At 45.2% G+C, this 26,611-nt stretch overlaps 1 protein-coding gene across 1 annotated transcript; it reads left to right on the top strand.

Moving 5' to 3' along the window:
• Positions 1–248: 248 nt before the first annotated feature.
• On the top strand, positions 249–25,391 carry KRT23 (keratin 23). The gene is made up of 8 exons (XM_081838059.1): positions 249–945; positions 10,023–10,105; positions 12,594–12,750; positions 17,896–18,057; positions 20,144–20,269; positions 21,031–21,251; positions 22,878–22,906; positions 25,047–25,391. Exons 1-8 carry the CDS (start codon positions 532–534, stop codon positions 25,145–25,147), a joined length of 1,293 nt encoding a protein of 430 aa, XP_081694185.1. The 5' UTR covers positions 249–531; the 3' UTR covers positions 25,148–25,391.
• Positions 25,392–26,611: the final 1,220 nt, after the last annotated feature.

Below are 26,611 nucleotides of genomic sequence, written 5' to 3'. Positions count from 1 at the left end.
GTTCAGAAATGGCACGCAGAGAGCCCCGGAGCCTAACCCCTTTTCTGGCTTTTGGTATTTTTGCATGTGTAATCCAGGCAGTTTTTCTTGCTGCTGCAAACAGCTGAACAAAACAAACCAAGCCATGTGATTGAAAGAAACCTGAAGCAGAGGCCGGGGCTCTCTCAGTTCGGCTCCACCCCTCCCTTGGGTGGCCACACCTCACTGATATCATGCAAAAAGCAAAATAAAAGGGAAGAGAGGAGGAGGGAAGGGACGGGGGAAGAAAAGAGAAGCACCTTTGGTATGTCACCGGCATTCCAGAGAATGACAATCACATTTGCCGGTTAATCAGGGTTTTGGAATTGACCAAGAGGAAACGCATGTTTTGTGATGATGACACAATCCTTGTTGGCATAGTTGTTTAACATGAGGGAACTCCCACAAGGAAAGGCTTAAAAGCACTTAGCGAGGGCTGAGGCACTTCTCAGACGCTGCCAGGAAAGAGAGGGAGTGTTTGCGTGTTGATTTCGGTTCCTAGTAGATGTCAGAATGAACTCCGGCCAAGGCTTCTACCACTTCTCTTCTGGATCTCTCAGGGGTGCTTCAGGATGCAGCTTCTCACACATCGGAGATCCCTACAGAGCTGGCACTCTGCATGGAGGAAATGGCTGTCTACCTGTCCCCATGTCCTTTGGAGCACCCACCTGGCTGGCCTCTGATGCCGGGGCGGGCTGGGGGGGCTTCGGCGGGAGCCACGGGGACATCTTCATGGGAAGGAACGAGAAGCAGATGATGCAGGACCTGAACGACCGCTTGGCCTCCTACCTGGAGAAGGTGCGGTCTTTGGAAGAGGCCAACACTCAGCTGGAGGGCTGCATCCGGGAATGGCACAAGAAGAAGTCTCAGGGCACCAAGCACGACTTCAAGGATTACGAAGAAAACATCTCAGACATGCATGAGAAGGTAAGTCCGAGGAGGCGCAGACTGGCTTACATTCCTCCATGGGGGAATTCAAGTACTTGTTCTGCTCAGCAATATAAATATCTGAAATGGTTGCTTCTGTTGGGTGTTTGCTTAAGAGCTGTCCTCAAGGAAAGGTGTGGATTCCAAGGGTAGGAAAGGGTGAAGAGGGAGGGGAGGCAACCCTGAAATAGATATATTTTCAAGCATACACATTCTCAAGCAAATTCTCCTAACTACCGTTTTGCTCAGGGGGGAAATGTTCATATTTCTATATTTTTTATCACATTGCAGTTGTGGATGATGTGGAATTTATGGGCTTGGCAGCACAATTTGTTGAATTTGGTGTGTTAATGCTTAATACTAATCTTTGGATTTTAAATTAAGAATTGTGTTACCCTATAAGTTTTTATTATATTAAAGAAGGTAAATTTGATTTGGGGTAAAGTGGGGAGGTTAAGGTTAGGGTTAACATTTCAGACTCAAACTACTCACTGCGTTTCCAATGTGCACAGAACACGATTTGAATTCTAGACAGAATGTTGCACTTCGCTCTTGCTTCTCAGATACACCGCGACTGAAATGATGCCAGCTATTTCTATATACATGCATCTCATGTATATATTATCAAGCATAATTTTTAGTTAACCTACATCTCCTGCAAGAGCGCAGTGTCCCTGTCAGAATATGCCGGGATGCTAGCTTCAGCAGTGAAGCCTAGACACCTTTCTAAATAGTGGGTTAGCCCTTGAACAAGCTGAAAAGGATGACATGCTCCAATAAGATATGGATGGGAATCCAGGGACGAGTCACCCAGTGAGTTCAAGGCATTGGATGACATCCCACTGACATCATAAGTAGACCCATTCGGATGAATGTGCCTGTTCTGAGTATGACTTAGAGGGATCTCTTGAGCAGCGAGCAGCTGAGACTGGGCAGCATTTCTTTACATAGCAATCTGTGTTATACCGACTTGGACCATTGGTCCCTATAGCTTAGTGTTGTCTACACTGACTGGTAGCAACCCTCCAGTCTTTCAGACAAGGAATCTTTTCCAGCTGTACCAGGGATCGAACCGGGATCTTTTGCATGCAAAGCAGATGCTCTGCTGCAGAGTTACAGCCTATTCCCCACTGTTAGCAAGCAATGTTGTTGTTGTTGTTGTTGTTGTTGTCATTGATTAGTTAACCATTCTTCACCCTAAGATTCCAGGGTAGGTTACAACATTAAAACACAATACAGTGGTACCTCAGGTGAAGTACTTAATTCGTTCCGGAGGTCCGTACTTAACCTGAAACTGTTCTTAACCTGGAGACCACTTTAGCTAATGGGGACTCCTGCTGCCGCTGCACCGCTGGAGAACGATTTCTGTTTTCATCCTGAAGCACTATTTCTGGGTTAGCGGAGTCTGTAACCTGAAGCATGTGTAATCTGAAGTGTATGTAACCCGAGTTACCACTGTATTAAAAAAGTTTAAAACAACTTAGAATCACATAAATGAGGTGGGCCCTAGAAATATACCCCTCAAGTGTCAAAAGCCAAAGTAAAGAGCACTGCTGAAGAAAATTAATTTGCTCGTTATTCCCGTTTGTAAAGATGTTTGCTGCTTTACAGTTCTCTACTCATTCATCCTCTTGCAGTAACCTTGGCCTAACTCTCAGAAACAGTAGCTGGAGATAGCCCTGAGTCTGGACTATACCACTTCAAACCAGAGGCAGGGAGTCTCATAACTGAATTTCATTTATATAAAGAAAAATAACAAATGAGGTGGTGTGCGAGTGAGAACTTCCACCCAACTCCCCTTGACATGCAGGCTTTCTATGCATAGGCATCTTGGGCGACCCCATACATTTAAAGCACCACTTTAAACAGTCTTGGCTTCCCCCAAAGAATTCTGGGAGCTGTTGTTTGTTAAGGGTGCTCAGAGCTGTGCGGAGACCCTCTATTCACCTCACAGAGTAACAATTCCCAGAGTTCCCTGGGAAAAGGGGTAGCTTGTCAAAACCATTCTGGCTGTTGTAGCTCAGTGACGGGAATAGGGGCTTCGTAGAAACCCTCAGCACCATTAGCGAACTACAGCTCCCAGAATTCTTTGGGGGGGGGGGAAGACATGACTATTTAAAGTGGTATCAGAGTGTTTTAAATATATGGTGTGGATGTGGCCTGAGGGTGACATTCTCTCAGTGGAGCTCCCATCTGCAGCCTGAAGGTCATTACACAAAGGGAATGCACCTAGGATATAGCAACTCTGCAGAACTTTTTTGTCTGTGTCTCCTCTTGCCACCTATATTTGTTTCAGAGCCGCTTCTCGTTCACTGCTTGGGCTTTTGAAGATATGTATGGAGGAAAAAGTCAGTAGTAAACAGCTGGAGGCGTGAACTGAGTGAATTGCTGCCGAGAGCTCAGAAAGGTTGCAAGGCATATGTTGTCTCTGATAGTATGCCTGAGCTTTCCAGGGTTAAAGATATAGCCCTATCCCGACTGTGCCATTTCATACTGCCAGTTGGGCAACGTACCATCAGCTGCAAAAAGCTCAAGTCCCAATTACTGCAGTGTGCTCACCGTGGGGTTACCTTTGAGCCTGGTAAGGATCCTCCAGCTCATGCAAAATGCTGCAGCCAGACTGCTGATGGGGACAGTCTCTCGTGCAACTCTGGTGCTGAGAAGTTTGATCTGGTTTCCCATATGCTACCAGGCTGCATTCAAGGTTCTTGCATTAAGCTACAAGTTCCTTAACTATTTTGGTCCAGGATACTTCAAGGACTGCCTAATCCCTTACATCCCTGCCCAATCCTGGAGGCTTTCGGGGGAGTCACTGTTGGTGGCCCCCCATGTCTTGGATGCACAGCTCATATCCATAAGGGGCTATGCATTCTGTATTGGGGGCCCAATTTTGTGGAGCTCCCGTCCGGAGTAAGTCAGGCAGGCCCCTTCCTTACTGAACTTCTGGTGCCTGTTGAAGTTGTTGTTGTTGTTCCAGTAGGCATTATAACAGAAGTTTGATTTTATAGTTTTAACTGGTCATTTTACATTGTACCTATGTACACTGCTCAGCAACTATTGTAGTTGAAATGTTATTAAAAATAAGTAAAACCATTACTGGCCCTTTTGGTTTGACCTATATACTGTAAACTTGGCAGGCAGGGATTCTGGGTGCTCTATATTGCCCGCCACATTGTTTTCAGCGCATTTACAGAGACACAGTGGTGCAAGTACTTTGCAGCTCATAGCAAGCTGGGTAGCAAGAGATATACCCATCCCCATAAACAACCTCATTTTGGAAGGTTCCTTCAGCAGGTCTGACTGCCCTGACTTCCTGTAATGTAGGAGGATGCTGGGCCAGCCCTACCAGTAAGCAAAGTAAGGCAGCTGCCTCAGGTGGCAGATATGGAGACTGGGTAGTGGGGATGGGGTATTGGAGGTCACAGTTCTGTGTGCCATAGGGACTGCCCTGCACCCCCTTTCCCAGCCTTAATTTTAGTGAAAGATGCTGGCCCATCACCTGCGCAGAAGATGCAACAGCCAGTCTGGTCCAGTTCCATACATGGAATAGGCGAGCCCAACATTTTGCCTCTTACCTAAGGCAGCAAATTGTTTTGGGTCAATCTTAAGAGGACGGAGCTGCTATAGTGTCTCTGAGTACACATGAGGCCAGCTGTGCAGGAAAATACACACTTGCACTCTAATCTTACAAACAGCCCACCCTCTCAGCAAATATGTAATTTCCCAATAATTAAAGAGAATTTCTGGTTCTCACCAAGATTTCCACATTAAGCGTCAACTGAAGCTGCTTTCGTGCTCACATGTCTTCATGCCTAAGTGGGGTGTTAATTGGGGCTCATAATAATGCCCATTTAACTAGGCAATAATCCCTGTGACTAATCCTATTAATGACTTTTAACTCCATGTTGCTATATAAGGCAAGAAGGCAGGCTTTTCACAACGGTGTGCTCTAGCTCTTGAAGAGCGTTCCGGTTCTGAATGAGGGTAATTTGTACCTCCCATAATCTTTGGGAGAGGCTGCCACAGAGAGCTCTGCAAAATGGCATCCAGCAGGGCCCCTCTCAGCAGAATGAGCAGCAAGGCCTATCTTACCACATTTTGAAGTAAAACACACGAGCACCTAAAAGACAGACCCTCATAGGATCACAGCCCAGGTGGTTCATGGGAAGTGATTCATAAAACAAAAATAACAATTAAAAATAAAACTGCCTAACTGTACTACTGTATGCTAAGTAACGCTTTCTGCATGGTGACAGCCTCTGTGCTGGCTCATGTGGGATTAGAGCTGGCATGATTTATAGCTAGAGGTAGCCAATGTGTTGGCCTTCAGAGGTTGTTGAACTACAACTCCCATCATCCTTGACTGTTATTGGCCATGCTGGCTGAGGCTGATGGGAGTTGTGGCCCAGTATTATCTGGAGGGCTGCAAAGTTGACTTCCCCATCTAAAGCAAGAAGCCAAACTGAACTTGGCCAACCTGAACTTGACCAACCACTCTTCAGCCACCAATCTTCTCAGCCCCCGAATGGCTTTCCTCAGACTTGGTTTAGAGGGTTACCAAAGCATGCTGAGGGCAGAACAAAGACTACAGCCAACAAATGAGGGCCTAATGCAATCTCCCTTCCTTGTTTTTCCTCTCTTCAGATTCAAACTACCTTGCTCTGCCAGTAAATTCTCCCCTAGCTTCTATTGGCTTGAACTGGGATTGCTACCCAGTGGAGAAATAATTTTCTTGGCCCAAGATAAAGGTTCATATTAGATCTTGGCGCCCACACATATAGAGTAAATGTGGATTTTGCTAGTGTGTTGGGGTCTGCTTCCATAGTCAAGAGAACTGTGAGCCAACTAGAAGGTTGGCATTAGTCTGCCTCCCTCCTACACTTTGCTCCATATCCTTCCTGTGTTAGGATTAATGGGCAAGCAGAGGGGAAACAGTTCATTCTGAAAACATAGGCACATGGGGGAGCAAGGAACAGACACAGTTCTAGGATGATGGTTTCCATGTTGTCAATACATTGTGCCCTGCTGTTAAGGACTTTTCCTCCCAATATGCTCTTAGGGATGCCCTCTGCTCTCTCTCAAGCACCATGAATAAGTTCAGCTAAAGCCGGGATGTTTTGAAAGATGTAGTCTCAACAGCACCTTATCACACCACCATCTAAGTTTTCTTTTCGTGTGGCTCTGCACGAGTTTTGTTTACACTCAAGGTACAAACTGATTGGCTCAAATCCCTGTATGTATGTGTGTGTTCTCCTGTAATATATGGCTTTGCCCTCTTGCTGAAATCATCTGGAGGTGTTTGCTGTGTAGGCTCTGTGCTTACGGCATTCTTTCTTGCATGCACTTTGGGAAGGAGAGGAAAAACAAGGAATGCTGAAAATATAGGTCATTGATTCCAAGATTTCCGCAACCGCCTTTTTCCTGTTCTACAGTTCAACAACAACAAGCATCAGAACTTGGAGTGAAAAAGTGTTAATTGCATTTGTGAACTAACTTTATGGCCTTCTGCATTCCTTCTTCTGGCAACCCCAGAGGAGTAGACTATTTGCCCAGGAATGTCCCCTGTCATCGCTTGAACAAATACATTCATGGCATGGATCCCCCTGGCTCTGTGATACAACTCAGGTCTTTCAAGAAAAGGCTAGAGAGGTTGTCTTAGTGATGCTTTAGAGCAGTGTTTCCCAACCTTGGGCCTCCAGCTGTTTTTGGACTACAACTCCCATCATCCCTAGCTAGCAAGACAAGTGGTCAGGGATGATGGGAATTGTAGTTCAAAAACAGCTGGAGGCCCAAGGTTGGGAAACACTGCTTTAGAGACAGATTAAGGGTATCTCAGGTTCCAACGGTAAAACTACATCCCCCAAAAAGATGTGTTTTGCAGAGAATGACACGGCAGCTAGGGACACAGAAGAAATTTGGTCTGGTTCACAATTCAATGTGAACTGATGTAATTTGCACTTCCCAAAACAATACATGAACCGGGAGTAAGGATATTCCTTATGTACAGGAATATTCAGTGGTTTCCAAACTTCCTGACACACTTTGAGCACTGATGGGTGTTGTGTCATATCTGTTACAGCAGTCAACAATTCCTGGCTTGCCTTGCTGGCTGAAGGCATGGAGGTCTTTTCTCCGACTTTATGCTACAACTCTGAAACACAGAGCATGATGTGATGGGGAAATATCTTGCTCCTCACTCCAGCTCTGAGCTTGAAGCTATGAAGTGCAGGGGCCGAAAACAATTGCTGGTGCTCACAGTTCAAAAATGAAGAGGAGACAGAGGCTGCTGGCTTATGAGTGCAGCTGAAACTTAGAGTACCAGTTTGGTTCCAATACAAAGTGATGGGGCCTCCCTCTTCTGGGTCTGAGCTGGGAGATCCAGAAGCCAATGGCTTGCTCTGTCTCTGTGCCTGAAGGACACTCCTAGTTCAAAGAGTTGGACAGGAGAAGAAAAGCACTGAATATTCTCAGTAACAACGCAGTGGTGGAGGGGTTTTATGTGTCCTGAAAGCACAGAGCCTAAATGGACCCAAGGCTTCCACTGGAATGGGGGTTCATTTCCTCTGCTCTTCAACTCTAGGCTTCAAGGGAGCCTCAGGCTCATGTGGTCACTTGCTAGAGCTCCTCGCTCTCAATGGAGGGGGGGGGGCAAGTCAGGTCATTAAACCTTGATCCATAAGAGTGTTACTTTACAAAGGGGGGCAGTCCTAGAAATATGCCAGTCCTTTTTAGCCAAATAGCAGCCGCATTTGTGGAAAGAGTTCAGATTTTATTGCAGACTGCAGTGAGAATAAAACGATCCAGAGGAATTCTTCAAATTCTGGGCTCGGGACACAAAATTCAAGACACTTTTATAACATTCTCTTTACCATGATTAGGTCATGAACGGTCCCTTTCAGCAATATGATTGGATATCAGAACACGTGGACCCCTCATGTTCACTTCTAATTCGTTTACAAAAAGCACACTCCTGTCCACTAGTGATACCATGACAACAGTGAACAAAGTTTAGAAATTTGCTATTCTTTTCTCTCATACAAAATGTTGCTTTTCTGCTATCTGCTTACATGAAGTTGTTCAAATTAGTGTGAGTTACTGTTCTGGGGCTTTGAAGTTCCTAGTCTGCAAAGGTCAGTGAGCTCTTGGCATGTTTTGCTGAGCTGATAAGAAAATGAGAGGCCCTGCTTGCTAGCAAAAAGACAGAAATGAATCTTCTATTCATGGGTGAGGGAGGGGAGGCTGCAGAGAGAAAAGAAAAATAGTTTTTAAACTGCTTCACATCATTTTCCCTTTGGAGGTGAGAAAATGGAAAGTTATTTCTGAAATCTTCAATCTGGAATTAAATGAACAAATGCAATTGCATTAAGTGTGCAAAACAATTGCATTAAAAGGAGAGAGATGCCTATATTTCCAGTACAGCACAATGGCACAGATACGTTGTGGCTGGGACTGTCTGAGAACTGTCTAAGTCTGTGTTTATGCAGACTCAGTACTTATCAGGCTGAAGTGCATCAGAAACATGTTCTGTGGCAGATGGGACGAGCATAGGTTTGTGTGCTCTGGGTTCTGATGTGCTTCCTGGTCCACGGCAGGCACCTGGGTTACAGGTCATGACACCCGGGTATCAAGAGTCTATCTGTCAGGGACTGGGCAGAGGAGGAATGGTGGAGACCGCCTCCCCAGCCTGACCCTTCCAGGGAAGAAGCAGACAATTCAGAATTACAACAGGGGTTTGAGGGAGATCACAGCTCAGAGGAAGACGAGGGGGAGAGTTGGGAAATTATGGGAGAGGAGGAGGCGGCAGAGCTGGAGCAGCTGGCTGACACATTATCACTAGAAAAAAATCCAGACTCACCATCTCCCAGAACCTGGTGAGCCTTAAAAGTAGGAGAGCAAAGGGCTCAGAAGCAAAGGACTCAGCGCCACACGTAGAAGGGATGGTGAATGAGGAAGTGGGAGAGAAGGGGAGGGGAGATTTACTTGGGGCAACGCCATTATTCCAAGAGGCTTCCTTTCTAAGCCTCTCTCTCTCTGTGAATATTGAATGAAAAGCCATAGGTAAGAACTTTCCTTGTCTTATCTGTTCCTGGCAACCTACCATGGGGGTTGGATCCTCTAATGCCTGACACTATCATAGAATCCCTCAGCTGTACAGAAGACTCTAAACCCTGTTGCAGGGCACACACTCAGTTCACAGAAGGCACTGTTGGCCCTCCTTCTCTTCTCCTGTGAACAGGTGGTGTGCGTCCTTTAACATACCTAAAGCATTCCTCAGTGCTTGAGCATCACAGAGGAAGATCAGTTGTGGTTTGCAAACTGCCTTTCAGCTGCTGCTGCTGCTGCTGCTGCTGTTGTTGTTGAACATCTGATAAGCTACCAAAGACTTCTGGGATCCTCCGGAAACTCTTTGAAAATAGCTTGTACCTGATAATTTGATGGCATTTAATGGTCGGCAGACAATCGTTGTTAACATCAGGTTGCGTTGGGTAAATCACATGCATTAGAAATAGTGTCCAATAGCATCTGGTAGGTAAGTAACAACCATTAGTATTCGGTAGCTGGGAATTCAGAACTGAAAATGGCCAAAACCAAAATGATCAAGAGATACTGGCAGGTGTAAACGTTTCCCTTTTTGACATTTGATTTACATATCTCAGAATAACAATGTGAATGTGAATTTGCTTCAGAAAAGTTGCATTAAAAATATGAAGCTTAACAAAGTTAGAATATTTCAGATGTTTGCAAGTGATAGGTGCAGCTCATTAAAAGGCATTATGTCAGAGAACATTGCTTGCAAAAAAAATACTTGCACATTATATACTAAATAAATATACTGAAATACTGACCAGTTTTTGTGAGGACATTTTTTTAAAAAGGAAACTGATGCATAAATGTCATGAACTGCACTTTAGGTTGGAAAAATGAGACAGAGAGAGAAACCCAAATTGAGAGATCCATCCATCTGTTCATCCCTACCAACAAATCACAACAACTGCCAACCCCCCCCCCCCGCCCCAGATATTGAGCTTTTCATTCCACATTTGCCATGAGATGAATTCTTTCTTTCTCATTTACAGATTGAGACTAAACGGGTTGCCAATGCGAGCATCGTGCTGCAGATTGACAATGCTAAAATGGCCACTGAGGACTTCAGGCTCAAGTAAGTTATTCCTTTAACTCCTCACCTATTCATGGAAACAGAGATGGGCAAAGGACTTTGGGCAAAGGACAGAGATGGGCAAACAGAGATGGGCAAAGAATTTGGCCTTGATTCTTCACAACCTGGTCGTTTGGGTGCAATAAAGCTGACCTGTTCCCCAAGTAATTCAATAAATGTAATAAATAAAATAAATAATAACAGTAATGTTAGATGCATCGCAGATTAAGACTGGTTGAAATCATCACCATTGGAGTCATGCCATTTATGGTGCCCTACTTACTAGGTCAGGGACGCGGGTGGCGCTGTGGGTAAATCCTCAGCGCCTAGGAATTGCCGATCGCATTGTCAGCAGTTCGAATCCCCGTGGCGGGGTGCGCTCCCGTCATTCGGTCCCAGCGCCTGCCAACCTAGCAGTTCGAAAGCACCCCCGGGTGCAAGAAGATAAATAGGGACCGCTTACTAGCGGGAAGGTAAACGGCGTTCTGTGTGCTGCGCTGGCTCGCCAGATGCAGCTTCGTCACGCTGGCCATGTGACCCGGAATTGTCTGCGGACAGCGCTGGCTCCCGGCCTATAGAGTGAGATGAGTGCACAACCCTAGAGTCTGTCAAGACTGGCCCATACAGGCAGGGGTACCTTTACCTTTACCTTTACTTACTAGGTCCATGGCCAGCAACTAGGCTGGCTAGCAGGCCAATCTCGAATGGAGTGTAGGGTTGAAAGGGGTCTTATCTTCCCCCACTGCTTCTTAATCATTTGTGGCTGCCACCACATAACATACCTGGCTGAGGCTGAAAGCTCAAGGCAGGTGTGTTGTCTTTTCTGGATAGTAGAGGAAACCTCAGGAATTATGTAGGCACCGCAGCTTGTTTCCTTTCCATTTCCTCTGCCTCCTGAAACGAGATTGGTGCTATCAATGGCTACTAGCTCCAATGGCTATCTTCAGCCTCCACTATCAGAGGCAGTTGCTAGGATTCACAGGTGGGGAGATGCTGCTCCTCTTCCTCTCAGGTCCTTCATGTGGGCTTCCTATGGGCAACTGGTTGGCACTATGAAAACAGGCCTGATCTTCTCCGTAGTGGCGCCCGCCCTGTGGAACGCGCTCCTACCAGTTGTCAAAAAGAACAACAACTACCAGACTTTTAGAAGGCATCTGAAGGCAGCCCTGTTTAGGGAAGTTTTTAATGTTTAACAGACGAATGTATTTTAATATTTTGTTGGAAGCCTCCCAGAGTGGCTGGGGAAGCCCAGCCAGATGGGTGAGGTATAAATAATTTGTTATTGTTATTGTTATTGTTGTTATTATTATTATTATTATTATTATTATTATTGAATCATAGAATGGTAGAGTTGGAAAGGACCATGAGAATCATCTAGTCCAACTCCCTGCAGTGCAGCCGTATTTTGCCCAACGTGGGGCTGGAACCAGCAACCCCGAGATTAAGAGTCTCGTGCTCTACCAACTGAGCTATCCCTCAGGGGATCCTATGGCTGTATGGACCCTTGGCCTGATCACCAGGCTCATCTTATGTTCTTAAGAGGGTATATTCAGCATCAAACCTGACATGTATTTACTCAATATGTTTTTGATGATTTACCTAAAAGATAAGGTTAGTGAGTGTGCATGGAAGGGAAGTGGAAGCTGCCTATTTCAACTTCCCCTTCCTCTGCTCATTAAGCTGTTTCCCCCACCTTTCCAGAATCACTCATTTCTAATATCTAAGTGGGACTGTGGGGAAAAACAAATTTGAGAAACTGAAGGGCAATGGCAATTTTTTTCACTTGCAGAAATAGCCAGTGCCAGAAAGCGTGTGCACTCAATTTGGAATGGAACATGGGAAGCTGTAGGCTTCACCTTTTGTTCTGGTCTAGATGCCCTCCGCCACAGTCTGCAATTTGTACGGTGAGGGGAGATCCCAATTGCTCCAGTGGAAGCTTCCTCCCCACCTCCTGTGCGAATTGCGGACCTGGTGAGGTGTGTGCATCTAGATTATGACTGTAATGGGAAGCAAAGGGCTGAATCCCAGAACTGCAGAGTTGGAAAGGGCCCAAATAGTCATTTAGTCCAACTTTCATGTGTTCCAGTGTTCCAGGCCAAATTGGAGCTCCTGCGCAGGCTGTTTCTGCACAACAAACCCTGCCCTCAGGGTACATGGCTTGATTAACACCATGTGTAACTTGGCCCGTAGCGAAAATTGGTTTTAGGAACCAAGTCTTTGAGCCCATCTTTGTCGAATACCAATCGAAAACTCAAGAGCGGCTCAGTTATCTATGTAATGGGTGCATCCAGCTTCACTGAACTTTGTGAATATGGAAGACTAGATTGAAATGTCCATTGTGCCTTTCCAAATCAATATTTTTATTGTATGAGCATGGAAGTCGGAAAGGGGCATCCAATAGGTAGGCTAACTGAAGTCCTCAAAGCTGTATGCTCAGTCCTCATGTGTCTCCAGTCCCCTCAACTGCTTTCCTTTGCTCTCCTTGGCTAAGATATGAGGCAGAAAAGGCCCTAAGGCAAAGTGTGCAGGATGATGTTGAGAATATTCGCAAGGAACTTGACAACATGACAATCATCATAACAGACCTGGAAATGGAGATTGAAGCTCTCCGTGAAGATCACATCCTCAAGAAGAAGGAACACGAGGAGGTAGGGGAAATTTCCAGATCTGCTAAAATAAGGCCATAAGATGACTTTCATGGATTTCATTGCACTCTTATTGCTTTTGAAGAAAACTAATCCCCAAATCGAATCCTCTTTGACACATTCTCCACTTGAAAGCTGAGTTTTTGATAAGCCATATCATAATCATATTGAATTCAAATAGGAGATTGTGGACTACATTAGCACTATCTGTTGGGTAGTGTGAGTGGAGCTTGTTTTGCACAAAATTCACATACTTTATTTCCATTTTAACTTTCGAGCATGCATTTCTCTCTTTAAAATATTGATATCCCACACCAAATACAGTAAAAATACAGTAAAGGGCCATTCCACCATAAAAAGGCTAGAACAACAGGAAGAATACCCAAATTCACTAACATCGCTAACAACCAAATTCCTTCCAAAAATATAATTAGGGAAGAAGTGAGGTGGTCTTCCCTGGGCAGGGAATCCAATCTTTGACTGCAGCCATTAGAAATATGTTCTCTCAGTCAACTGTCCCAAAACGGTATATAGGTTTAAAGGCGATAACCAATACTTTCAATTGGGCCTGGAAGCCAACTGAGAACCAGGGAGGCTGTTTCAGCAATAGTGCAACATACTCCAATGTCCAGTTCCAGATTATAGCCTAGCTGCTGTACTTTGAAGAAGCTGAAGTTTCCGAACACTCTTTCAAAGGCAGCCCCACATAAAGCGCATTTCAGTAGTGCAGACATTATGTGACCAAGCTACATTTTACCACAGCCAGATCTGTCCTTTCATGGGCACAACAGCCTACACTGGGTGAAAGCATCTCTGGCTGGGTCCAGAAGCCCTCTCAAACTACTTTAACCTTCCTTAACCCTCTTCAGTAGAACACACACATATATAGATTGGCACAGCTATCCCATGGTCCATTGCTGAGATTACAACAGCACAAAGGATGTTGCATATTTCAGAAAGATTCCCTTAACCAGTACAGATCAGAGAGAAATTCATTTCAGTTTACATTTAAAGCTGAATTTGTTGCAGTCACACTTTCTGGAACAGCTTAAGAACTGAAAAGCAGCCTTCGTGAATTTTGCAATGAAGTTCTCCAACCAAAAGAGCATTTGCAAAAATGAATGATGAAAGTGAACATAGAAAAATGCATTAAGAGAAATTGCTCCCCCCCCCAAAAAAAAAGTACCTTAGTCAAAGCTGCAGACCAAAAAAGTTTTTATTTGGAGAAATTTGAAATAAAATGCTGATGAATCTTCATTAGTATTTTTTAAATAAATAAATAAATTTCAAATTACTGCAGAAACATGGAGAACTGAATTTAAGGTTGAAAAAAAATGAGGAAAACAAGAGATAAAAAATCGACAGATAGTTCCATCCCTGCCAGCCAGCTTCAATGTCCCTTGAATGCTGGGATATTGCTTGTGAAAAGGTCTAAGAGAACAGAATACAGAAATGCATACATGTTTTCATGTGAATTTTTGAAATAAAAATGTTTGCAAAAGCGGGACAAACTGAACTAAAGATTGGCAGTGGGGGGATGAGAAACTAAAATAGATTTGTATTTCCTTGTAGGCAGTAATATCTAATTTTTGCTACAATAGGTAAAATACAGCTATTACAACCTTAAAGCGTTTCTGGTGGTAGAGTTCTGTAGTGTTAACTATCAAAGGGGATACAGTTCTATAAATGCAGAACATGATTAACCAACATGCATTAGTGTTCCATTGGCTGGTGTCATTAGTTCAGAAACCCCTTTTCAAAAATGTATTGCAGTTCTCCCCTGCAACCAAGCAATCAGCACAAAGCATCACAGTTTTCATGTGCTCTGAACACTGGCTGGTTTTAGCATCCTCCCCTTAGCTTCCCAAGGGCACTGTCACTATGTAAACCACAGAACGATATTGCAACGAAGGGAACTTTACCATACCAGTTTGGCTTGTTTAATAATTAGGTTGTTTACAGAGTAATTATGTGTTTTCATTCAGCTGCTCCTGCGGTAATTACACAGAACCTTTATAGCTTTTGCAGCAAGACTTGGCAAAGTACAGATACATTTTTGTGTGTGTAAAACTATTGATATTGGATAAAAAGAACAGTTTTAGGTTTTGAAGAAGAATTCTATCCCCCTCCCCCCCCCCCAAATCAAGTTACCGTATTTTCCCGTATATAACACATCCCCGTTTATAAGACGCCCCTTATTTTGGGGGACTAAAATTTAAGAAAATGGGTGGGGGGAGATTGCCCTGCTCGCGGCAGCAACCAGTCCCATGTTACACCTCAGCACAACCCTGTATAAGACACCCCCTTTTGATATTATTTTATCAGGGGAAGACCTCGTCTTATACATGGAAAAGTACAGTAAGTTTAAGTAAAGATCCAAGATTTTTAAAGGACAATTTAACTGTTCTTCAGGACTCAGTTTTTCTACAGTACGCCCCAGCCCTGGATTTCTTTTAAAAACAGAAGTCCGCCTATCAGAAGATCATACACTTGCTGTCTATATTCTGTCTCCTATTTTAAAGAAGCCCTCCAGATTTTCTTGCACATATACTTTCCCAGTGGCAGAGCACATGATTGATACAAGACCCTTGGACCATCTCAGGCATCTCCAGTTACTAGGCAAATTTGATTGTCATATATCAGATTAATAAGGCAAGATAGGAACAACCAGTAGCTTTGGATATTAAGCCAGAGTTGAAAGATGTATTATTATCTTGGCTGGTTCTGAAGTTGTGAATCACAGTTTCCAGTTTGGGGTGAAACAGGAAACTATACTTAATGAAAGACTTCGCTATATTTGATTCCCTTATGTACACAAAGGGGCTTAGTGCTTGACCATAAACTTAGATAGGATCTCCTGGACTTGCCCAGTCCAGACATCAGCTGAGCCCAAAACATGCATGCCATCCCCTCCCTTCAATACTTAGCCAAAAATATTTAAATTCTCTCTCTTGGGAACCAAGACCTGCAGTCTGTCCTCCACATTGCTTACTTTGTTCTTATGCAAAAAAGTGGGCTGCCGAGTCACAGGAATTTTGATCTGCAGGGCAACCTCTGTGCCTTACTTCTGCACTTCTTTGCTGGTTAAATATTAAGACCAACAGGGAAACAATTGTCTGTGATGAGCTAGCTTTAAGAGGAAGAAACAGTCAACAAGCTGGCATGTGTTTCCATTGTTTTGATATTTTGATCTGAAGTTGCCGGGAGACCTCTGTTAAAGGGCGGGATGTCAGTTCTGAAAAGAAACAATGACCAGCAAGCAGACACCTAAAATCGCCAATTGTGCAGATTCTCCAGGAACAAGCACAAGCACCTATAACAAATTAAATTACATCAGTGTAAATTTTCTGCGGAAGAAATAAAGCAAGCCTAGAGAAGCCGTGGCTCTCCAGATGTTTTGGAACTACAATTCCCAGCTCTCCTGAGCACTGGCCATGCTGTCTAGGACTGATGGGAATTGGAGTTCAGGAACCTCTGATGAACCACCGGTTCCCCGTCCCTGAAATAAGTGGGAATGAGATACAGGTGGAGGTTTTTTTATAATAGCTAGGAGGGGAGAATCAAGATAACAAGGGAGCTTTCTCACACTCAGGCCCTGACCCAATTTTCTCTTCCCTTGGAGCACAGCTAAGTCAGCTCCTGTTGAAAAGACAAATATGGGGAAATCTCATCTGCTTCTGATGAGGTTTAGGGATCCTGTTCTACCAGCACTGGTCTCCCTGGGCTAGAGACAATTGCTGAGATCTCTCCCCGGGCTAAGATTCTGGGTTTTCTTAATTACTTTTTAATGGATGGGCATTGGAGCCAGAGATACAGGTGTAAGCTGTGCTGAAACACCTGAGCTCCACCTTACCTGCTTCTCCTTTGTCATCTCAGCTTTTTATCTGCCAACCAACAATGGCAACTCCTCTAAACTTTGTCTCAATTAACTGTACATGATCATCTGTCCTGGAAGCTGCTGAGCCTCTCTTAGGCCACGTACAGGGGACAGTGCATTGTTGGCAATGGGACCACCGGGAAGGATACAGGCCCATCACTCCAATTTTGAGAGCTCGCCTTTGTTACTATTTCCTCCTTCCCTTGAACTACACCCCAATATGTTCAGTGTGGATACAAGTAGAAGATTGTACAAAATCATGGAAAGCAGAGGGGCTGGAGCAGCAACTCTGCTCAGTGGACCACTGGAATATCTTTTAGAGTTTACAAAGCCCTACCTCATAATGTTGGGTTGGATGCACATGGAAAAATCCATAAATGCCTGATAGATCCATAAAGACCCATCCCTATCCCTTCCTCGAAAACCCTCTAAGAGACCCAGGGAGGCCCCAGTGAGCATGAGGCTCATCTCAGGGTTGTGGGTTCCAGCCCTATCATTGGGCAGGGAGTTGGACAAGATGATGGTAGTGGTCCCATCCAGATCTACAATTTTATGATTCTCTGTGTTTGGGTGCAGACTCTTTGAAAGGCATGCTTGGGCCAATTCCATTTCTGTAGGCCTTAGATTCTGTCCATGTCCCCTTGTTTTGCTCATTCCAGCTCCAGCAGACCACATACAGTGTTTCCTCCTTGCCAGTTGTTTTGACAACTTCTGCTAATCCAAGGGGCTTCCCTTGTATGTTTTGCATTTTTGCCCCAAGAACCTGATTTGCAACTGGCAGCATCTCATTTCATCACCTTGTAATTTTCCAAGTTTGCTGCAGGTAGGCCTGCTCAGGGCTGACGTGTATTCATTTCAGTGAGCTGGAGGCACACCTGAAGCAGTTGCTGTCTCCAAAGGGAGAGCAACAAGAAATGGCTGTTGCCTTCATGCACGGCTGGTGGGCTTCCTCGAGGCATCCGGTTGGCCACTGTAAGAAATAGGATCTGATTAGGCTTAGGTCTTATCTAGCAGGAGTGTGCCCTATATTTTATTCGGCAATCACATTCTTTAGAGACTTTCAGGGAAGGTGAAACTGCTTGGAAGAGAGACAAAGTTCAGATATGAGATTTGCAAAGAGCAAGAGGGAAGGACATCATCCTTAAAATAATTCTCACCTCTCACCCAAAGAGAAGAGGGAGGACAGATTGGAATGTGGCCATCCCATGGGCTCCTCTCGCTTCTGATGATGTCCTTTACATTAACCTCCATCTTTAACCCTTCATGTGCAGGACATGCAAGCACACGGCGCTTCCAAGGACTTCAAGGTGAATGTGAAGGTGAATTCTGCTCCACAAGAAGATCTGGCCAGGATCCTAGCAGGGATAAGAGCGGATTATGAAGCCATTATTGAAAAGAACCGCCAAAGCCTTGATGCCTGGTTCCAGCAGCAGGTAATCTTTAACATGAGGGAGATGGAGAAAGCCCTGTTGGGCTACCCTGGACCCATATGTGTATTTTTAAGTGTTGTGAGCTAGGCATGACCACAAAATGGTTGCCATTTGGTGGGGGGCATGCAATGTCCCTTTCTGTACACATATGTATCTTTTGTGTGTGTGTGTTTTCTTCACACCAAGGGAAAATGTACAGAGAGAACATGAAAACAACACACACACAGAGAGAGAGAGAGAGAGAGAGAGAGAGAGAGAGAGAGAGAGAGAAGCACAAAGAGAGACAACACACAACTCCCCAACTCAGTGGTGGAACAATTTCTGCATTGACTTGAATGGGAGAAGTACCTGCACCTGTAAAAATGGCTGGGGAAGCTCTGTTTGAACAACAGAGCCCTTGGAAAGGGTGAACTTCTCACCACCAGCCATTCTTGGAGTGGGACAGCTCCCTCTCTATATGCAAGTCAATAGAGGCATCGCACCACAGAGTTACATAAGTGGCAAGAGCCCGGTGGGTGTCATGGCACGGCCCGATGGGGTGGCACACCTTTGGTGATACTAGGGCTACAATTTGATACCTTGGCCACCCACAAATTAGGAACTGGCTTCAGGGTGCTACGAGGGCATGCTGGCCTAATCCTATTCCAGGAATCGACAGTGCCCCAGGGAGTTCTTCCATACCCATTGTCCCTGCGATTATGAATAAGCTGACTTCCAGGCAGGCAAAGTGCCTGCTTAGGTGTGAATAGTTAAGAAACGCCACCTCCCGATATGAGGTAATGCCGTTCACTGCTGCATGGACGGCTTTGCTAGCACCCAAACCTCAAAGGACCAGCCACAAAGCTGATTTCCTCCCTACCTGGGCACATGCTGGCAAGTGAGGACATGCCAGCCTCTGCGCCTAATTGATGTCATCTCCCGAAGAGTTATTCTGGGGGGGGGGGGGAGGGAACAGAGCATTTCCTGGATTGGGGGAGGTCATACAGCAATCTTCCAGGGGAAGGATGGTGAAACCTTAGAGCAGGACCTGTTCCCTTCTGGGGGGCACATGCAAATGGTGGGCAGGGCCAGAGGCGGAAGTGGGTGGGGCAACAAATCTCCATTTTACCTTTGTGCAGCAGGTGAGTTTCTACACCCACTCACAAACCCTTCCATCCCGGCAAACAAGAAGCATTATTAGAGCTGAAGGACACATGCCAGCCAGGGCAAAACACTTTGCCTTGCAAAGTAGGCTGCAAATCAGGGACAGTGAGAGCTGACCCCTCGAGGGAGGGTCCCGAGGGCCAGAAACAGGGCTGCATTCGGCCCCCAGGGTTGAGGTTCCCCACCCCTGATGTAGGCAGGTCAGAGGAAGGATTCTCAGTGAGAGCTGACAGGAACCCGTAAGAAGAGTGTGTTGCTCCAAGCAGGCTCAGGCGAGTCTGTTCATGGCAACAGCACAAACAAAAGACTTTTAAAAATATTTATATTTTATTGAACATTTTCAGTAGAGAAATGAAATGGGGAAAAGTGGAGAAAACTGAACACAAAACAAAACAAAAATAGAGAAAACTACTTGAAACTGTGGTACAATGCAATATATAGGTATATAAACAATGTGGTTATCCTAACAGGTATAAACTTATTAACAAGTCATTCTGCTTTTTTCTAAATGCATTCCAAATATCATTATATTTTTCCATGCACTATCTACCTATAAAAGCAATCAGTTTGTATGTTGCAAGAGTAGTCATATCTTCTTTCTATCTATCATTCAAAGGGGACCATGGTATTATCTTTCCAACATATCAATATCAGACTTTTAGCAGAAGTAAGGACGCAAAGAATCCATTTGCACTGACCCGCTGTCAAACCACATAACGTTGGTATGTGGTTTAGGATAATATTATCGTCTGACAATTTTAATTCAATCCCCCCCCCCGCCCAAAAAAAGTAGGCTTTACAGATCTTAATACTTTCCTCCCACAATTTGTCAGCATCGGACAATCCATAAACATACATGTTGTTGTAGACAGGCCCTTTCTGTGCAAGAGTAGCGGAGTCTCCAACAGCACAAACAAAATGTGTTGCTACTTTTTTTGTTCCACAGGTCGCCAGTGAGTCTATGGAAGATGCGCCCAGCCAGGAAGAACTACAGAACAACCGGAAGGAGATCTCCGACCTGAACCGCACTCTGCAGAACCTGGAAATCGACCTGCAGACGCAGCTGAACAAGGTAACGTAGCCAAAGATAGAGGAGGATGTAACAGACATGGCTCACGAAAACAATGGTCATTACAGTGAGCGGTCCATAGCTCAGTGGCAGAGCGACTGCTTTGCCAACAGAAGGTCCCAGGTTCTGTTCCTGACATCTCCATGTCGGGCTAGAAGAGACCCTTGCCTGGAATGCTGGAGAGCTGCTGCCTGTCAGTGTAGGAAATACTGAGGTAGGAAGGTCAGTATAAGGCAGCTTCCTAGGTTCTACATTCCAGCAGCCCTCAAGAACAAAGTTCTAGTTAGAGGGGCAATGTTGTTGTGAAGATGAAATGAGAAGGAGGAAAACCATGTATGCCACAGTTGAGTTCCTGGGATGGGGAAAGGTGAGCTAAAAATGCAATAAACAAACAAACAAATATTCCCCACACAAGGATCAATATTTGGTACAAAGGGAGAGTAATTAAGCCATGGCACTACTGACGTACATGAAAGTCCTGTCTTAAACAAATTACATTCTTAATTTAGTTAGGCAGTAGGGAAGTGGGGGCAGAAAGAAGACAACAGGTGATGGATAATGTAGTTATTGCTTAACCTGACAGCCATCTAATATGACTATAGGCATGTTAAAGATGTGAATCCTGCAGTTGCTGCTAGGCTGAGCCCGTCATTTACAAATCCTCAAACAAATAACTGTAGTTTCTGGGGTTTCTCTTTAAATCACCACAAATATTTTACAGAAGATGATATCATTGGATTCCCCCCCCCTTCTCTCTTTTTCAGAAATTCGCCATCGAAAACACCTTGGATGAAACGAAGTCTCGCTACGCCTTCCAGCTTCAGAGCATCCAACACGTCATCTCCAGATGTGAAGAAGAGCTCAGCCAGATCCGCAACGACCTCAGGTCTCAAAATAACCAATACAAGGTCCTCCTCGGAATCAAAACCCGCCTGGAGAAGGAGATTGCGACTTACCGCGAGCTTCTGGATGGAAAGATTGATGGGTGAGGGAAAGTTAATATTGAGTCAGGCAAAGGAAAGAAGAAATCTATGGCTGGTATCTACATAGAATTGGTATGTTTTTATGCAGACAAAGTGCATGGCAGGAAAACTGAGGCTCCATCTTGTATACAGGTACATGCCTGGAAAAAAATACATTTATGTGGCATTTAGAGCTGCTTTTAGATGGCAGGTAATCCCAATGCAAGGGACGCGGGTGGCACTGTGGGTTAAACCACAGAGCCTAGGACTTGCTGATCAGAAGGTTGGCGGTTTGAATCCCCGTGACGGGGTGAGCTCCCATTGCTCGGTCCCAGTTCCTGCCCACCTAGCAGTTCGAAAGCACATCAAGTGGAAGGAGAAAAATAGGTACCGCTCCAGCAGGAAGGTAAACGCCGTTTCCGTGCGCTGCTCTGGTTCACCAGAAGCGGCTTAGTCATGCTGGCCACATGACCCGGAAGCTGTACGCTGGCTCACTCGGCCAATAAAGCAAGATGAGCGCTGCAACCCCAGAGTCAGCCACGACTGGACCTAATGGTCAGGTGTCCCTTTACCTTTACTTAATCCCAATCCACTGGACATTACCCCTTCAGATGTGCAACTCTCTCTATGCATGATAAGGTAACTCTCTCTATGCATGATAGAAGGTAGCATATATGCAATTCCTTACTCAAAAGTTACAGAGATTTTCAACCTTTTTGAGTCCATGGCTCCCTTGACTTTCTGTGGTACCCCTGTGGAGTTCAGGAGCCCAGTTATGTCACTCCTTGTCTGCAGAGCTGGCAGCCTCTCACTCTTTTTTGAACAGTCTCCCTCCTCTCCCCTCTCCTTGGGAGTCCTCTGGGCAGCCGCCACAGCCATCCCTGGTCTCTGAGCTGCCTCAGCTCCTGGCAACCAGCAGCCCATGGCCAGCCCCAGAGGCACCATTCGCCTGGGGAGATTGTAGCCATGGCTGCTGCAACAAACAGCTGTGCAAGCCTTTGGGAAGCAGAGATACGAGGGGGCATCAGAGGAAGAGGGGGAAGGAAAAAGGGACAGAGGCCAATGTTATCGGTGGCATCCCTAACCATCATTCAAGGCACCCCAGGGTGCCCAGGCACACTGGTTGAAAACCACTGCACTAGGCAATGCACATGTGACCATGTTTGCTTGGGTCACCTGTCTCCATACACACCTGCAGATTACATTTCCATATTCAAAAAGATAACCCTAGCTGAAACATAAATGATGGGAGATTTTAGCCCAAATGTGCAAGGGGAACTTTCCCCCCTGGCCCTATTCTTCTGGAAGACAGGCTGGTGTCTGTATGGCTCAGGGACTAGCATATTTTCTGAAGGCAAATAAGCACAGCATGAGTCACTTTGAATCACTTGTTCCAGGTAGCAGAGTGCCCTTGTAAGGAACTTGGGGGAGCAACAGAGACACAATCAGAACTTTTCCAGAAACTGGATTTTATAGTGAAAGACTAGCAAAAGGACAACTTAAAAGTCTCAGACACAGAAAGAAGAGGGGGGACACCTGGCTGTGTACAGTTCCCACCCCCTAACACTAATTAAGAAATAGAAATAGAGTCGTATGGGTATTTGCGTTGTGCATATTAATTTATGCTGCCTTTTTTTGTCATTTCGCAGAATGACAGGCTCCACTTCAAGCTCTAGAGGTAAAAGTCTTGATAATTGTTGGGAAAGTCCCAATATTCTTTATGTGTTTTGTTTATGTTTGCATCTGGGTGGATTTCTGTGGAGAATTTCTATCTCAAAAACATGAGCGGCGTGCTCATCCTCTAAATGAAGGGTGGGGGATGAGGGGTATGCATGGCTGGGAAGTTGTGTCCTGTACAAAGGTAAGGGTCACATCCATTGCTCCACCTACATCTGGCATCCAGCCACTGAATGATTCCTTATGAGGGTCAAAGGGGTTCCACATCCTTGCTGGATCCAGAGGTGAGCAACATCTGGCTGTGAATATGAGCTAGGTGTGTGGATGCTCCAGCTCACAGGAGTTGCATTCACAAAAGGCTTCTTGTTAAGCACCATAACGTGAAGTAAGATTCAAAATGGCGCCGGTCCTGTGGAACACCTGTCCATCAGATGTCAAACAGATAAACAACTCTATGACTTTTAGAAGACATCTGAAGGCAGCCCTGTATAGGGAAGTTTTTTTAATGTTTGGTGTTTTTATATTTTGTTGGAAGCTGCCCAGAGTGGCTGGAGCAACCCAGTCAGATTGGCAGACAAAACTACTACTACTACTACTACTACTACTATTATTATTATTATTATTATTATTATTATTATTATTAAATGTAGGTCCATTGTGAACAGACGTTTCACTGTGGGGATTTAAAAGGAGTGAAGTGGAGGGAGATATATCCCCCCCCCCGGCCATCTCTTACATTTAATAAGATAAGCCGAACCCCACACCCCTCAAGAGGTTTACAAAGTTTGCCCACACTCCACAAAAGAGGCAGAAACAGAAACACCTCCTTCATGAGGAGCAAAGTTTTTCACAAAACTAGAGAGTGGGATCGCAACAGCAACAGTGAAGGAAGAATAATTTCCTCAGAATTCAGCCTTCTGCTCTACATATGTCTTGGCTTGGTCACTCCCAAAATGTTTATGAGGTAAATGTCATGCTTACCTCAAGTTAAGGGAAACTTTTCCATCACAAGCGCCACATTCCCTGCGGGACAGCCTTCCAGGGGCCACATGACAGAGGCAAAAGTGGGCAAACCAAATGTTGCCTTCACACGGTAGGCTAATTTCTATGCACATTGATCGGCCCTTGTCTGGCCTCTACTGAGGCATTGCCAGAGTTCAAGGACACATTCCCAGTCAGGCAAAAACACTGGGAGGTGAAAAGCAGAGCCATTGAAAGGCATGGCCTGGGGAGACTTCTGAGGACCAGATAAAGCGGCACCGAGCGCCGCATTCTGTCCCTGAGGTTGAGGTTCCTCGCCCCTACGCTCACTATCAGAAGGGCTGTCACATGGAAGATAGAGCGAGCCGGGACCTGAATCAATGGATTCAAACTGTAAGAAAGGAGATTCTGACTAAACATTAGAAAGCAGCTTCTGATGGTAAGAGCTGTTTGAGAATGGAACAGACTCCCTCAGAAGGTGTTGAGCTGTCCTTCATTTGAGGGTGGATGGCCATCTGTCAGGGATTCTTGAGCTGTGATTCCTGTATTGCAGGAGGTTGAATTAGATGACCCTAGGTATATCTCCAGTTCTACAATTCTATGACTCTGCATCCTGTTCTCATATTTTTCTAGTAAGCAAGGCATTCAGGAGCCTGTGCACCAAGGTCAAATTTATAGGACGGTACTATAGCAATGGACGCGGGTGGCGCTGTGGGTTAAACCACAGAGCCTAGGACTTGCCGATCAGAAGGTTGGCAGTTCGAATCCCCACGACGGGATGAGCTCCCGTTGCTCGGTCCCTCCTCCTGCCCACCTAGCAGTTCAAAAGCACGTCAAAGTACAAGTAGATAAATAGGTACCGCTCCGGCGGGAAGGTAAACAGCATTTCCGTGCACTGCTCTGGTTCACCAGAAGCAGCTTAGTCATGCTGGTCACATGACCCGGAAGCTGTACAATGGCTCCCTTGGCCAATAAAGCAAGATGAGCGCCGCAACCCCAGAGTTGGTCACGACTGAACCTAATGGTCAGGGGTCCCTTTACCTTTACTATAACAATTCTGATAGTTCAGTTGGGTAGTCCCTCAGTCCCAAACATCTTTATCTATGTAATAGAGCATGCCTCGCTTCTTGCATAATAATGTATCCCCATATTTGTTCCAGGATATGGATCTCCCAGCCAACATCTAACAAAAATCATTCAGGAGAGTGTGGATGGACAAGTGGTTGCCACACATACTGGTGAAATCAAACGGCAAGCTTGAGGTCAGCACTTTGAAGAAAAGAAGCACTTACACGTAGGAAAGAAACCCCACAGAAGTCCAGCTTTCTAAGAGGAAGAACCCTGTTCTTCATTCACTGATATACTTTGGGAGCCTTGAATCTATTTCCCCCCTTTTTGTCACCCAAACCAATTCTAATTTTATTTAATATGAACGCAAATAGTTTGTCCTCTTCTCTTGGCCCCTACTTCTTTAAAGAATACAAATAAATTTAAAATGTCATGGAGTTATTCTTGTTCATAGCAGTTGGTTTAACCAATTGGAGAACAGGCTTTCAAATCCCAAAGGTTCTTAAATGCTGCACAATTCTGTATTTTAAACAGGTTGGTCTAGAGAAATACCACAATGCAAGCTATTCAGGAGTATAGGATCTGCATTAAAAGCCATGAGGGGATGGATCCAAAGAACCACAAGCAGGAAAATAGCTAATAGTTTTGTCCCGCAAAACACTAGCACAGGGCTGGTTAACCCAGTGCTTTTTTTTCTGGGGGGACGCAGGGGTACACATACCCCTAAACATTTTGTGAATCTAAGTTTGGCTTCATTGAGGGGCAGTACTTCAATATGAGTACTTCAGTACTTCAATATGAGTAGGAAAATGAGAGTATCCCTAAACATTTGGGGGGGGGAGCACTGGGTTAACCTCTAGCACGCAAGCTGTTGTTGGACTACAACTCCCACCATCCCTGACCATTGGGCAATGCTAGGGCTGATGAGAGATGGAGTCCAAAAACATCTGGAGGGTCATAGGCATGCCATCCCTGCAATGCTCTTCTATGTAAATTCCACAGCAGATTTCTTGGTCCCACATTGTGGGACTTGCACAGAGTTCTTGTGCAAGTAGAGGAACATCTTTGAATTTACTCATGGAACATTCCAGTGCAAAGTGTATCTCAGCTTTTCTGGGCATGAAAGATGTCCTCCAGCAGCTATTAGGAATTGTCTAAGAAAGCGCCTTGTCAAAAGTAATGTTTTCAAACAAACTCAATGGCCAGTAAAAAGGGGACTATATATAAAGTAGCTGCTGAATAGCAGATTGTCCTAGATCAGGTGTGTGCAGTGGCTTAGCATGGGTTGCCAGCACCCAAGGCCATGCAGAGGGGATGGGTGGAAGGGAGGGAAATGGATGACGTACACATGCGCATTCAACTGCCTAAGAGTGTCCGTGTCACCCAGGAGATCACAGCCACAGAGGTAAGAAAAGAAGAGTCGTTCCATTGTCTGGAGAGGTCACTTCCTGGTTTGCATGGAGCCCAGCAATGGAAGCATGCAGCTCTATTGAGGCAGCACTGGATGTTGAATGTTTGCGCCGCCTAACAATTTTGCACCTGGGGCAACCACCCCTGTGGCCCCTCCCACGACACACCACTGGGTGTGTGGGAAACCTTTGGCCCTCAAGACGTTGCAGGACTCCAACTCCCATCAGCTCCAGCCAGAATGGCCAAT

The sequence above is a fragment of the Podarcis erhardii genome (genome assembly GCF_964252035.2).
Source record: "Podarcis erhardii genome assembly, chromosome: 13".
Classification (NCBI taxonomy): domain Eukaryota; kingdom Metazoa; phylum Chordata; class Lepidosauria; order Squamata; family Lacertidae; genus Podarcis; species Podarcis erhardii.
The sequence above is the reverse complement of the archived record's forward strand: the minus strand, read 5'-3'. Positions and strand labels throughout refer to the sequence as shown.